At 37.0% G+C, this 13,792-nt stretch overlaps 2 protein-coding genes and 1 long non-coding RNA gene across 9 annotated transcripts in view; 2 read left to right on the forward strand and 1 right to left on the reverse strand.

The window, feature by feature from the left end:
- Positions 1-2,595, forward strand: LOC143746915 (uncharacterized). The gene is made up of 3 exons (XR_013206622.1): positions 1-141; positions 2,126-2,175; positions 2,472-2,595. It is a non-coding gene; the product is annotated as an uncharacterized LOC143746915 (long non-coding RNA).
- map7a (microtubule-associated protein 7a) lies at positions 1,558-12,356 on the reverse strand. 4 transcript variants are annotated; one of them, XM_077239156.1, is made up of 15 exons: positions 12,017-12,356; positions 9,066-9,179; positions 8,825-8,899; positions 8,564-8,727; positions 6,136-6,241; positions 5,879-5,992; positions 5,570-5,718; positions 5,329-5,444; positions 4,441-4,658; positions 3,932-4,088; positions 3,558-3,729; positions 3,129-3,230; positions 2,710-2,760; positions 2,441-2,633; positions 1,558-2,195 (listed from the first exon to the last, which is right to left on the reverse strand). In XM_077239156.1, exons 1-15 carry the CDS (start codon positions 12,147-12,149, stop codon positions 2,185-2,187), a joined length of 1,875 nt encoding a protein of 624 aa, XP_077095271.1. In that variant the 5' UTR covers positions 12,150-12,356; the 3' UTR covers positions 1,558-2,184. The 4 variants fall into 4 exon arrangements, with proteins under 4 accessions (XP_077095271.1, XP_077095272.1, XP_077095274.1 ...); XM_077239157.1 differs by having other exon boundaries at positions 5,570-5,694; positions 12,017-12,264; XM_077239159.1 differs by lacking the exon at positions 5,879-5,992 and having other exon boundaries at positions 5,570-5,694; positions 12,017-12,264.
- Positions 11,481-13,792, forward strand: part of LOC143746913 (uncharacterized) — a 17,829-nt gene continuing 15,517 nt past the window's right edge. For 3 of the 4 annotated variants that reach the window (XM_077239161.1, XM_077239160.1, XM_077239165.1), the window contains exon 1: positions 11,481-11,490. The gene's annotated coding sequence lies outside the window, so the exon portion shown is untranslated. Of the gene's footprint in view, positions 11,491-12,034; positions 12,170-13,792 lie in introns of those variants that run through there. The other variant, XM_077239164.1, reaches the window with a different exon arrangement.

Raw genomic sequence — 13,792 nt, forward strand, 5'->3', positions numbered from 1 at the left:
ACAGGTGATCCAATTAGCCAAAATTTAGTTGTGAATTCCACTGTCGTCTTCAAAGAACGACGCCATTGTCATCTAACGCGGTTTAGCTCAGATGATTCAACCAAATTGTTGTTAAAACTCACTTTAATCCCACAAAATCTGGTAAGTGCTGCAAAATTCAATCCCCCCGAGGTTTAGTGTCTGTTATGTTGCATATCTGTCACTTTCCAGGAATAGTGTACAATGGATGTCCCATTTTGTCCGAAATCGTACTGTATGTCCCAAAAATCGTATTTTTGTCAGATAAACTATTATCTAACATGAAATCAACCTAACATGACAAGTAGATACTTTTAAATGGAGCATTTTTGTCCTGTCAAAGATTTAACGTTAAAAGTCTTGCCTGTAACGTTAGCCTATAACGTAACTATTAACTACAACAATGTCGCATTTCGGGCATAATCTGTTTAATTCAATTGTATTAAAATAAATGAAAAAGTATTACAAAAAAATTAACGGGGCTTATCGACATAACAATTATTGAAATAACCTTATTTTATGTTTGACCTTTTTCTTTTTTATTTATTTAAAATGTATTTATTTATATAAAATGTATTATGATATTTAGGTGTGTGTGTGTGTGTGTGTGTGTGTGTGTGTGTGTAGCAGACAAAAACATGAACATGATGAATAGGACATGTGGCTTTGCATGGTTAAACGACATACAACTATTATCACTTAGGGTGTACTCACTTTTGTTGCCAGCGATTTTGACAATAATTGAGTTATTTTCAGAGGACAGTAAATGTATACTGCTATACAAGCAGCACATTGTGGTAAAAAACACACCAACAACCAGTCTGTTTTTTTTAAGCTTATTTACTTACACCAATAAAAAAAATTAATTAAATGTTTACATCTTTACACCTTATTTGCATAAGCCTTTATCATTGCACAAGGTCAGCGGGTACCGGCACACTATTAATGTTCATAAGGCAGATGAGCACGTAATAATCATACATTTTGATTTGCAAAAAAGGGGTGCGGAAATGTTCTTATTTGGAACAGCTAAATAGCAGCAGTGCAAAACCAGCTACAAAAACTGGAGATTCATGAGCTCACTTGCGTGGCATAATACTGTGATTCAAAAGCACTATTCAGCAATAAGGACAGGTGGAAATGACACCTGTATATACTTGTACCCTCAAAACAACAGCATTGCAAAGAGAGATCCTTAATTACATGAAAACACAGATATCTGGTTATAAAGAAATACAGTACACATATGCTAACATTCAAAATTTTGGGGTTAGTAAGATTTTTGTTCTTATGCAGGCTGAATTTATTTGATAAAAAAGCAGTAATATTGTAAAAATATGATTATAAATCAAAACAGCTGTTTTTCTGTTTTAAAATATTTTGTCATTTATTCCTGATGCAAAGCTGGTTTTTCAGAAATTATGCTAATATACTGATTTGCTGCTCAAGAAACATTTCTTATTGTTATCAATGGTAAAAACCAGTGTGCTGCTTAATATTTTGTGGAAATCATTAAACATTATTTTTTTTCCAGGATCCTTTGATTAGAAAATGTAAAAGAATTTGTTTTAAATATTTTTTGTAACAATCTTAGTCTTCACTGTCATTTTAATGTATCCTTGCTGAATAAAAGTTTTAATTCATAAAAAAAAAAAAAATGATACTGACCCCAAACTTTTGAACTGCGGTGCATTTGTGCATGATAAGTTCTGTTTATATGTGCCTGATAAGACAAATAAATCCATAAGACTATTACATCACTGCTCAGAGATTCAAAGAGACATCATTCTCTTCATAACACCATAAATGTACTGACTAAAACATAAAATATGACTTGACTAAAGCTAAAATATGAAGCATTCAAGTTTTATTTGGTGGTTGTACCTTTAAGACATTATTTCTATTATTATTATTAAATCACCCAAAGTTATCTGGCTAATTAGCGATGCATGATGTCACTCTAGCAAATCAAGCAGTAATTGGCTGTTTTAATTGGGCAGTAAGGTAAAGAACTGTGTTCTGTCGAAGGAATTGTAACTTGTTACTACAGGGTTTTTAAAGTGCTGGGAAATCATGTGCATATGTTGTTTTTATGTTTTTTTTTTAGAAAGACAAGCTTGCTGAAGTTGCCCTGACGGTCGTGGCATCATATGACAGGTCCGTTGGTTAAATAACCTCTAAAGCATAGGGGAGGGAAAATATTTTGTGTATACAAACTGAATGACAACTTGTCAAATGTGAATTTATCTAAATCTAATGTATTAATAATATAAAAACAGGTGGCATGCATTTAATAGTATACTAATATTTAATCTAATCCTTGAATAATCAAATTTATTCTTGAGTTGCATAATATTAAATTGTTATGTTAAATATAAATGAAGATTTCAAAAGTTATCCACGGATGAATTTATTCGCATACCAGTTTGTTGATGGGCTTGTATCTCATCCAGGCCAGAAAGACTGCGGAAGGATCGGCGCTCCTTGAAGGCCACAGTAGGAAGCATATCCTCCTCGTCCCTCAGCTCCAGATTTGGCGTTTTTCCTGGACCTGGTAGCCTGATTACAGGCTTCACATTCTCACAAGGCAAGTTATCCTTCACCGATGGGGTTTTCTAATGGGGACAAAAAATGAGCAGGGCTTCTAGATGAGGCATAAACAAAGAGCCTGCCAGACAGTGATAGCTTTACCTTTTCTTCAGAGTCTGTCTTTCTTGTCCTTTTCATGATTTGTTCCAGGCGCTGATTTGGATAAAATTGAAAGCACAATATATATGTACGACTACAATATCATTTTTTTTAAATGTAAGTCTCTTATGCTCACTAAGGCTGCATTTGATTCAAAAGTACAGTAAAAACAGTTATATTGTTAATTTATAATAATGTAAAGCTGAATTTTCAGCATCATTACTCCAGTCTTCAGTGTCACATGATCCTTCATTCTAATATGCTGATTTGATGCTCAAGAAAAAAAATTCTTCTTATCAATGTTGAACATTTTTCATTTGAAAAAGAAATCTATTTTTTAACATCATAAATGTCTTTACTGTGACTCTTGATCAATTCGATGCATCCTTGCTGGATAAAAGCAGACATATCCTAAAGCATACCTTTTTCCGTTCTTGGCGTTCGGCCTCCTCTCTCTGGAAATGACTCTCTCTTTCCAGTCTCTGCTGTTCTGCCAGCACCCTTTGACGAGCCTCTTCCTCTCTCTGAGAACACATTATGGAGCAATATAGGAATTTTTATTCAATCTGCCGATGATCCATCTAATATGATATGATCCTAGCTTTATTTTAAGGGGGGGAAATGGTCTGAAGCAAAAAAGATGGTAACGTCAGTAAGAGTAGCATACTCTTTTGTTTGCATTTTTGCAAAAAGTCTTGAACAATGATTGTTTCCCAACATATTTCCTGAGCACTCCTCCTTCTGTCACTGGTTGGACAAATAGACAGTCCTGTCTTAAAATCACAGAACACTTTTCATATGGCCTTATAATTTTCTCCGTATTAAACCGAGTATGGAAAAAGCTTTAATGCCTGCTGCTGAAGCCTTTTTTCCTCCTCTTTCTGTCTGCGAGCGTTTTCCTCCTCAGCCTGAAGTCGCTCTTCTTCCTCTCTCTTCCTCTTCTCTTCCTCCAGTCTCAGGGCCTCTGCCTCCTGGCCGGCTCGTTCTTCGGCTCTCCAAAGCGCCAGTTCCTCTCTGCTCTTTCTGCAAAGAGGAGACACAAGTTCACTGAGATACCTAAACCACTTCGGGAATTTTTAACTCTTTAGTTGCTTCAGCAAAGAAACAGCCTAAGTTGTGGCCTTTTTCACTTGCATCGATGATAATCAAAAGTTAAGCTTTAAAATACTTAGACACAGAATAAATCTTACACTGATAGAGGAAAGGTAATAATCCTAAAGTATACCTCTCTGTCTCCTCTTTCTGTCTGCGTTCCTCTTCCTCTTTCTCTCTCCGGAGTCGGGCTTGCCTCCTTTTCTCTGCCAGTATGCGAGTGGCCTGCTCCGCGTCTGTAGTCCAAGTAGTTGGTCTGACTTGAGCGCAGTCACCAATCTGACATGGTTCTGAAAGTGAATCAAGTATAAGAGAGACATATTTCACCAGGGTATTACAAATATACTTCACAATATCCACAAACACTTTTATGGTGTCAACAGGACTTTTTAAAACTCTGCCAAAGAATATTAGTTAGATAGTGAAAACTATTCCCAACACAGTGAACAAAAGATTGAATCTGATTATTCTTTTAATAATAAATCATGCACTTACAGTATATTTTATGCATTTCCTATTAATCTTTTAATAAAATCCATCCCATCCCACCAAATCATTTCAGCATAAAAGGTTCTAAACTGAATTATAAATATCATTAAATTGTGGGAATCATTGGAAAATGTGTTTGAGTCTTTTACTAACCATTAGGAATCTGAGAGCCTGCTGGTGGATTCAGAGGCCCATTAGTAGCTTGGTTCAACTGGAGTTGGTTATCTCGCAGACGTTGTTGAGTTAGTGTTTCGTCAGGTTGTGGATGACCGGAGGAGAGTTCATACTCTGGTTCTAGATCCTCTTCTGGCAGCGGAGGTAAACTATCTTGTTTAAGTGTGGCGTGTCTGACATGCGATCTGTTCTGCAGCCTTGGAAATGGTTATAGAAAAAGAGAATGGGTCAAAATTACCCACAGTAATTTTTTGGGTTTTTCTGAGTGTGAGGAAACTTAAGTGTTACTCTTTCTTGAAGGAAAGAAAAATCACAAGTGAGATCTTTTTAAAGCTGTACTACACAACTTTAGCCTCTCTGTCACTGCTGGAGTTGTTTCTTATGTCATCTTTGCTTTGCCACTGCTCTTCTGCATGACATGCAAGGACATATGACATGAAACTGAAATTTACCTCCATATAGTGCAGCTTTATTATCCCGATTGTTTACCCGGCTTAGACAGTAATGATATTACAAGGAGAAAATGTTTTAAATTGACATCATTTACTCCCCCTTATGTTGTTCCAAACCTGCATTAGTTTATTTTTTCCTTTGAACACAAAATAAGATATTTTAAAGAATGTTGGTAACCAGACAGTCGACGGGAGCCATTGACTTCCATAGTATTTTTTTTTTTTTACTACTATAGCAGTCAATGGCTACCGTCGACTGATTGGTTAACAACATTCTTAAAATATCTTCTTTTGTGCTTAACAGAGGACAGAAACTCATACAGGTTTGGAACAACTTGAGGGTAAGTGATGACAAAATTTACATTTTTGCGTGAACTATCCCTTTAAATCTAAGATTACAAAAAATAAAATGTACCATGATGATGGAAGGACAGTATGCCCCGGTGGGTTTGTGTCCTGTTTGGGCTTGATTTCAGTTGTTTGTAGTTGTGGCTTTTTCAAGTCTTGTTCCTCAAAATCACCTTTTGCCACCTGATATAACAAATGTAAAAAAAAAACATTTACATGCAGTACTCCATGCATCAAAGTAACTTCTGGCGTGGTGGAGGGGGGGGGAGGGATGTTGTATTTAAAAACTAAAAGGTTCTAACTCCCACCAGCTCTCTGTTGGTTGTTCTGCGGATGTTGACTTTTGGACTTGAGCTCGCAGGCCTGCTTGGCACTATCCCACAATGCACCTTTGGCTTTCGCATGGTGCTGGAGTTCATGGTATGACATGAGGCTGAACGATGACAAACATGAACAACTGAAGACGTATGGTGTTTTTTTTAGATACGGATGAATGAGTACAGAGAAATCATGTGAAGCAATGAGCAGGAGAAGAAAACAAAGTTTATATTTGTTACACAAAGCTGCAGACTTTGGTTTTGACTTGAAAGATGCAGTTTGTCACTCTAAAGTGATACCTGTGTCTCGTGACAGACACACAGCACTCTTGCTTCTGGCTAGATAAGAGACGGTAGGGGTCTGAAGACGACGGACAAGGTCAATCTCCCACTGACTAAGAGAGCGGTGTTTAGCTAGAGAAGAGCAGAAAGCAGAGCGACCAACAGGAAGTGGTCAGAAAGGGAGTTGGGAAAATAGATGCGAGGCTAGAAGACCGTTTTAGTGCCAGTTACTGCTGTAAACGGTTACGTTTTGAATCATGCATTGAGATATTCACCATTTTTGTTTTCGTTCTTGGTGACCCTTCGTGAGCAGTGGCCAGGTTTCGGTTTGGCCTTCTGACTTTTTTCCATCGTCTTCCGCACCACAGACTCAAAACGTTCCTAAAACATGGGATGAAAACACTCCCATGATTCCATGCTCCATATATTTTTAATCATGGTTACAAAATCTCAAGAGCACTTTTTCATCATCGTTGCTGCACTCAGTGCTACAGTGTTTATGAAACTGATGATATACACTACTACCAATCAAAAATGTGGACACTTCGCTCAACTTATGAGCTTAAAAACCTTTTGATCTACATACATGCATACATTTATGCATTTAGCAGATGCTTTTACCCTTTTGTAAATAATGTTTGTGTGTATATGTATGCTTGTATATTATTAACAAAAATATATGGGCTGTTAAGTGAGTAAATGACAGAATTTTCATTTTTGGGTGAACTATACTTTAATGGGGTTTTTATATGATTTAATTTTTTAATTTATTTTATGAAATGATAGTCTAAATAAGAAACTAAAACTGCCAGCAGGTGGAGGTAAACGTCTAAATGACTCATTGCGTCATACGAATTGTTGAAACGACTGATTCATTCAGGAATGAAGTACTTGGGTCTCTTTATGAACACAATATTAACTTATTTATTAAACTGTTAAGTAAAATGAATCATTTGCACTCATGCTATTCAGGACAAAAACTGCACTTGTGTGGTATTGCTTAACATATCATGATATAAAAATCTGATTACAAACTCATACAGGGGCGTTCTTGCCGTGACATCTTGAATTTTAGGGGCATTCTAACTGTATAGGCACTTTTTTTCAGACAAGTGTGTTCACATAGAGGACAATGTGGATAAATCTAGATTTAAATTCTCAGAGACAAGATGTTCAATGCATGACTTGTCATTTAAAACGAGGCGATCTGAACATTATGGAGTGCTAACACTCTTGTGTTATGTATGTTTCATTCATACTCAAAGCCGGAGGGCGCTCTCTTACAGAAAGTCCAAAACGGATTCATAGAAGAAATAACTTATGGCGTTCCAGGAAATCGGATAAAGACCAAGCGGCAACATTCTAATCTGAAAAATGAAGCCTACCCGAAAAACTGCAATACATCGAAAATCCGCTAGGGGCAGGTCACAAAAGGGAGCAAATGTGCATAGGACCCCCATGTTAAAATGTCCCTTTTTCACAGCATAAATTCATGTTTTTACAGGTTGGTCCCATGGACTTTAATTGTATTTTTCGATAGGTTCCGAGTGCCTGACAACTGTGAGGGGGTGAATTTTTTTCTAACTCGTTAGTTTAGATCGTATTTAGATATAAAATGTATGACAAACAAGGGCGTGGTTAACTTTGATTGACAGTGTGATTGACAGCTGATAACGGGCTGTGCCTGGAATTCCTGAAATTTGACGTCTCGGCCATGATCTGACACAACACATCACCACCTCTGTATCCTTTCTGAACAAGATTTTCTAAGATGGCGCCGCCCATACCCCCCATAAACGGCCTCAAAACCGTTCTTCAGAAAGTCTATGGGTGACGTCACAGACACTTTGTCCATATTTTTTACAGTCTATGATAAAGACATCCAGCTGTTTGCTATAGCAGCGGCCGAATAAAAAGCAGATACGTTTTGACTGAAACGTGAAGACAAACGCACGATTTCGACAATATAGGGTTTATGTGTGTTTTTTAAGCCATCTCAATGTATTTATTGCAGTATCAAAAGTATATCAAAGTGCTCACCAAGGCTGCATTTATTTAATCAAAAATACAGTAAAAACTGTAATATTGTGACATTTTTATTAAAATTTAAAATGGCTGTTTTCTATTTTAAAATGTATTTAATCCTCTGATGGTAAAGCTGAATTTTCAGCATCATTACTCCAGTGTCACATGATCCTTCACAAATCATTATAATATGCTGATTTGCTGCTCAAGAAACATCTGATTTATTATCAGTGTTAAAAACAGTTGTCCTGCTTAAAATTGTTGTGGAAACCATAATGCATTTTATTATTCAGGATTCTTTTATTAATAAAAAAAGTCCAATTAACAACATTACATTTATTTATTTTATTTATTAAATGGAAATCTTTTGCAACATTATAAATGTTTTCACTGCCCCTATTGATCAATCTAATGCATGCTTGTTGAATAAAAGTTTTACTTTCTCTCTTATTATTATCTTACCACACATGTTTGAATGGTATCATGTTTCCCACAATAATATTAAATTATTGCGTAAAATCTATTTATATTTATTTATCTTAGGTCTGTTAATTTAAAAATTATTACCGATCTGAAAAACGTATATATATGTGTGTATATTGGTAGCATATATAAGCTATACGAAGAAAATCTCCCCTACCAAGCATCAGTCACAATTTATCTCATGCACAAACTCACTCTTTCTTCTTTGATCCTCTGTCTGCGTTTCTCCTCAACCGCCATCCTCCTCCTTTCCTCTCTTTGTCGCTGCTCCTCCAACTTCTTCCGTCGCTCCTCCAGGTGTTTCTCGTAAAACTGCTTGGCCCGCTCCTCCCTCACCAGCCAGCCGTGCTCGCGCAATGCTACAGTTCAGGAACACCAATAAAAACTTCAGAAAAAAAGCTTTCTGTTTGTTCTTCAGTTGGTAATAATGTTATATGTTGAGAGTAAGGAAGATACCCAGCTGTTTTTGGTACACCTCTCTCCGTTCCCGGGCCAATCGCAGTCTCTCGTCCACTTTTTTCGCGTTTGACTCTAAATGACAAAACAAATGTATAATACATATAATATAATAAATTCAACTGTTGGTATAATAAGTCTTTATTGACTTTGTATCCATGGCAGCAGTATCAGGAAATTGAAGGGTTTGAGAAAGGAAAATGCAAATCGAATTGATGGATAAATATTAGCTATTTCAGACCTGTATTATTTCCATTTCGTTTATGGATATTAATCTGTGCTGATTTAATGTGCTGTGGAGCACATGCTTTTCTTTTCTGCTCCAGGGCCGTGGGTTTCACATCAGATCTGGAATCTGGGGGAGAAACAAAAACAGACTACTTGTATTTAGAAAAATGGATATATGTAAACACCAAACATAAAAATCTTAGTTTTTTGGTCTCTAAAAATTCTGCTGAAATTGACCAGACTTTCCAACCCATTTTGAAAAGCAGACTGGCAGTTTAGAAGTTAAGGGATGTTATGATTTACAACATTATAACAAGAATGAGGAATGCTTAGCTGAATGCTTGGTTCCCAAACTTTTTAGAGTGGCGAATCCTCTGAGGCATTTAACATGCTTTTGCATACCCCGTCTCTTCTACTTGGATTGCAGTCACTCCTTTTCCATTAATGGACAAAATTTGCCCCCTTAAATTGTTTTCTGGTGGATTTTTACCTTTTATAAAAGTCAATAGAGAATTATGCAAGGATGGTAAAAACAAAGTGATACTTTTAAATATTAAACTGCAACTGCCAGTAGGTGGCATTGTCACTGTCTTAATGAGTGAGCCATCTAGTCAGTCAGTCATTCATTCAGTAAGGAAGCAAGTGGCTGTATTTATGAATAAGTCATTGAATCATTGACTCTCCCGTTCAAAGCCGCAGATTCGTTCACTAACGAAACACTGCTGTGTGTTGCTTGGAGACTCACAACAGTTCTGCTGTGGTTTTTGTTGGAACTATTATCTCATGCAAAATGGAACAAACAAAATTGATAATACTGTGTGAACTGTTGTATTAAACCAATGTCACATTTGCAATCGTGTGGATATTTGTGAAAAATTGCATTCTTGCCCATAACATATCAACATTAAAAACAAGAACTCACACAGGGTAAGTTTTTGAATTATAGATAGTTTGAGTCTAAATCGATCTCTATGCAGTCTGTCTATTTGTGCTTAATGGTAGTAAATGCTAAATCCCCACTTTTACAAAGGTTCATTGTTGAGAACGGCAGTGATGTAGTGCAATTTGATAAGGCAGCATAATCTGCACGCCACCTATCATATGCACTCTGTTTGTGTGGATGCAGTAAGTTTTGACCGAAAGAGATGAGGTCATTTGTTTGGATGTCATGTATTTGACCTGTTACAGCACTATTTTGCCTGTTAGAACTACATGTTCGGTTTTAATGTTATTTTAAGATGGGGTGGAATTAAATGAATGGCAAACCTCAGCATTTTGCTCATGTGTCCCCTTTGTCAACTCGCGTAACCCAGTTTGGGAACCACTGGCATAGTGGAAGCCTTCATGGTGATCTATATCTTCAAAAATTCTTCAAACAAGCTCACAATTATGTTAATTCAAACATTTGAGTGGCGCATGTATTGGTTTCATAATTGTTATTCAGATTTGCACCAATACCGTTGTCTCATGAGTGTGGTCAGTAGAATTTGTGAAGAAATTAAGACTTCAGCAAAGATGCATTAAATTGATTTAAAAGTGTCAGTAAGACATTTTTTATGTTACAAAAGATTTTGTATTTCAAATAAATGTTGTTCTTTTGAACATGATGCATTTTTTTTTTCAGGATTCTTCGATGAACAGTTTTCCACAAAAATATTAAGCAGGACAACGGTTTGCAACATTGATAAGAAATGCTTCTTGAGTGGCAATTTAGCATATTAGAATGATGTCTGAAGGATCAGACACTGAAGACTGGTTATGTAATGATGCTGAAAATGCAGCTTTACATCACAAGAATAAATTACATTTTTAAAATGCATGAAAATAGAAAACTTTTTTTTTTTAAATCAAATAAATGCATCCTTTGGGAGCATAAGAGGCTTCTTTCAAAAACATTAATAAATCTTACCGAACCACAAAATAATGAAGAAAAACATGTTGTTAGCTAATAAATATATCTTGAACCATTTTAGCCACATACAAAAAAGGTGTTTTAACACTGGGTTATATTGTTCAACTTTTCATACTGATCCGGTTTTGTAACTGAGACAAACCCTGGGTAAAAAGCGGTGCTTTACTAGTATGAAACATTGCTTTAGCCAGAATAGTGTCCTTAACCTGGGGATAAAAAAAAGATAATTTAGATTTGTTTAATGTGATAATCCTATATATTTAACTGATTAGTGTATTAAAGCAAATACATGCTTGGCCTACCATACTATGCAGACCTCTCTCTATCACAGCAGTGTCTTTAAAAACACCTTTGTAAACACAACTTGTGGGCCAAAAGGCAGATATAAAGATGAACATGAGACCTGTCTCGTGCCAGTTTTGACTGTCCTATGAATCAAGAACGCCCAAAGCTTGTACACCATTACAAAGGCAACATTTGTTTTACTGTTGCTGTGTAGAACAACAAATTCAGCGCCTGACTGAAGTGTTAACAGTGAACTCTTGAGGGGAACTTAACACTCCAGAGCACCACAACAGTGACATCGAGGGTTGAAGTGTGGAGCAGGATGCATTCAGAACTGCTGAATTTGCATGCATGAACATTTTAATCAGTTGCTCTAAGAAAATTAAAGCAGATGTACTTGTCATTGGGGCACCTTACATAACAGACGTCTACCATGTGACGCAAGACCCTTATAAACCCCCTTTAGCTCAGCTAGCCTCATCTCTCTCTCTCACACACACACATTCTTAATACGCCACTATCTGAGCTAACCATGAAGAAATACCTTGTAATTTAGTATATACTGGACACATGGGTAACGATTTTGTTTTTATGGCTCCTAAAGAGAATTAGTCCATGTTTGTGCACAGTATTTTAGGATACATATACCCGGTCAAAGTTGTACGCAGTTTATTTTTGGACCCTGAATTAGCAGATGCAGTAAATGTGAACAGAATAGCAATTTATGATGAGAATGAATGTCATATTTTTGCCTGCTTCTCACCAACCTTTCCGTTTCCTCGCAGTGTCGCACATCTTCAGCTGTCCTTTCTCTGCGATCGCAGCGAGACCCAGCTCTGCCGTTCTTCCCGTCTTCCTCCACTCCCGTTCCTGCTCCGCCAGGCTCAGATGAGCTGGCATCTTTCTGTTTCAAAGCTCCTGTGAGTCTGTGTGTGTTCGTCTAATACATGCAGCGCATCTGTGTTCCCTATGCAGAAATCTTCCGCTCCAGCTAACCGCTTGTCAGGGCATCCCTAAAAGGGAATAGACTGGTTGAGAGAGAGAGAGAGAGAGAGAGAGAGTGAGAGAGAGAGAGAGAGAGTGAGAGAGAGAGACCGAGTATGAGACAGAAATTCTTCCTGAGGGAAATTGTGTGAGCAGCTGATTTGCTCCTGTCTGGGCTGCGTCCAGCACACATGCACGGCAAGCAAACTCAGTGAGCATACGTATGTACAGAGTGCATATGTGCCATCCTACGACAAAAGAAAAAACCCATCCAGCTGGTAGCAGCTGTGATTATTGGAGGTGTGTTTCTCTTTTAAAAAAATCCATAGAGCCCCTTACATTGCATTGCCCAGTCACATTGATGGCATGCAAGCAGCTGTAGCAAGGATGAAATATTCACAACACAACAAATAAGATTCTAAGTGGTTGCCTGGGTGATCTGATATGCAAAATTGTGAGACTGAATGGAGGCATGACATTGCATGCCAGTGTCCAGAAATAGCAGCAGACTGTGCAACCCTGCAAAGAAAACATGATTTCAATCAGCACAAGTACCTTGTAACATGAAATATACAACTAGTCACAGATGAGATTAATGGGGAAAGTTCTTGTCCTGTATCTTGGACATGCTTTTCACATCCCATAATGCTTTTCTACAGATCGGCTGCCTGTGCGTGAGGATCTGCTCTCAGACAGAAAGATGACGTTATGCGTTCACTATCAGTAACACCTGTGATTCCATATTAGTAGTTTTATATACAATAGTGGTTCTCTTGTGTTATATTGCATCAGTTTTCTTTTAGCAAATACTTTCTATCCAATGCAACATGTTTCGGGACAAACGCCCTTGAGGAATGGGTTGGGGGAGCTCATAAATCACCCTTTCAGCACTCCGTTTTGAACCTTCAAGCTAAACTGTAAACCACTAAGACACACACCACTCATGCTTGTAGTGGAGACAGGCTGTAGTAGGTTGTCACACTTTTCAGCACAGTTTACCCCATATAAATTCAATTTCTATACAAAAACCTTTGGCTACAAAAAAGCGGATGAAAATTCCTACCATTATTGCATAGAAAAAAAACAGTTTATTGAACATAAATTGGTTTTAATCGGTTCTGGGGCGGGGCATGTTGTCACAATAGAAACTTGTCATTAAATATCCTGCTATGGGCGTTACCGTAAACTTTAAACGGTACAACAATTCATGAAACGGCAAAAAATTTATATAAAGACATTCATGTCTGATTTCACAGACAAGGCTCAAGTCTAGTAAAATATGTCAGTGCCATTGTTTTATTCTCATGATTTTTTTTTTCTAAGGCACATTTTTAAAAAGATGCCTATATGTTGTAATTTAACTAAAGCTTAATTCTTGCTTAATCTAAGCCCTGTCTGTAAAACCAATCTTAACCCTTATGTGCTGTTGTGGCTGTTTTCAGCCACTATGGGGTATTTTATGAAAACAGCCACTACTTTAAACTGCTGTAAAAATGTATCAGATAAATATTTTTTTCAATGTTTTTTGGATAAATCTATTAATCAACCTCAGTCCTGAT

The sequence above is a fragment of the Siphateles boraxobius genome, unplaced genomic scaffold (genome assembly GCF_051911475.1).
Source record: "Siphateles boraxobius isolate OS27281-9 unplaced genomic scaffold, OSU_SipBor_1 22, whole genome shotgun sequence".
Lineage (NCBI taxonomy): Eukaryota > Metazoa > Chordata > Actinopteri > Cypriniformes > Leuciscidae > Siphateles > Siphateles boraxobius.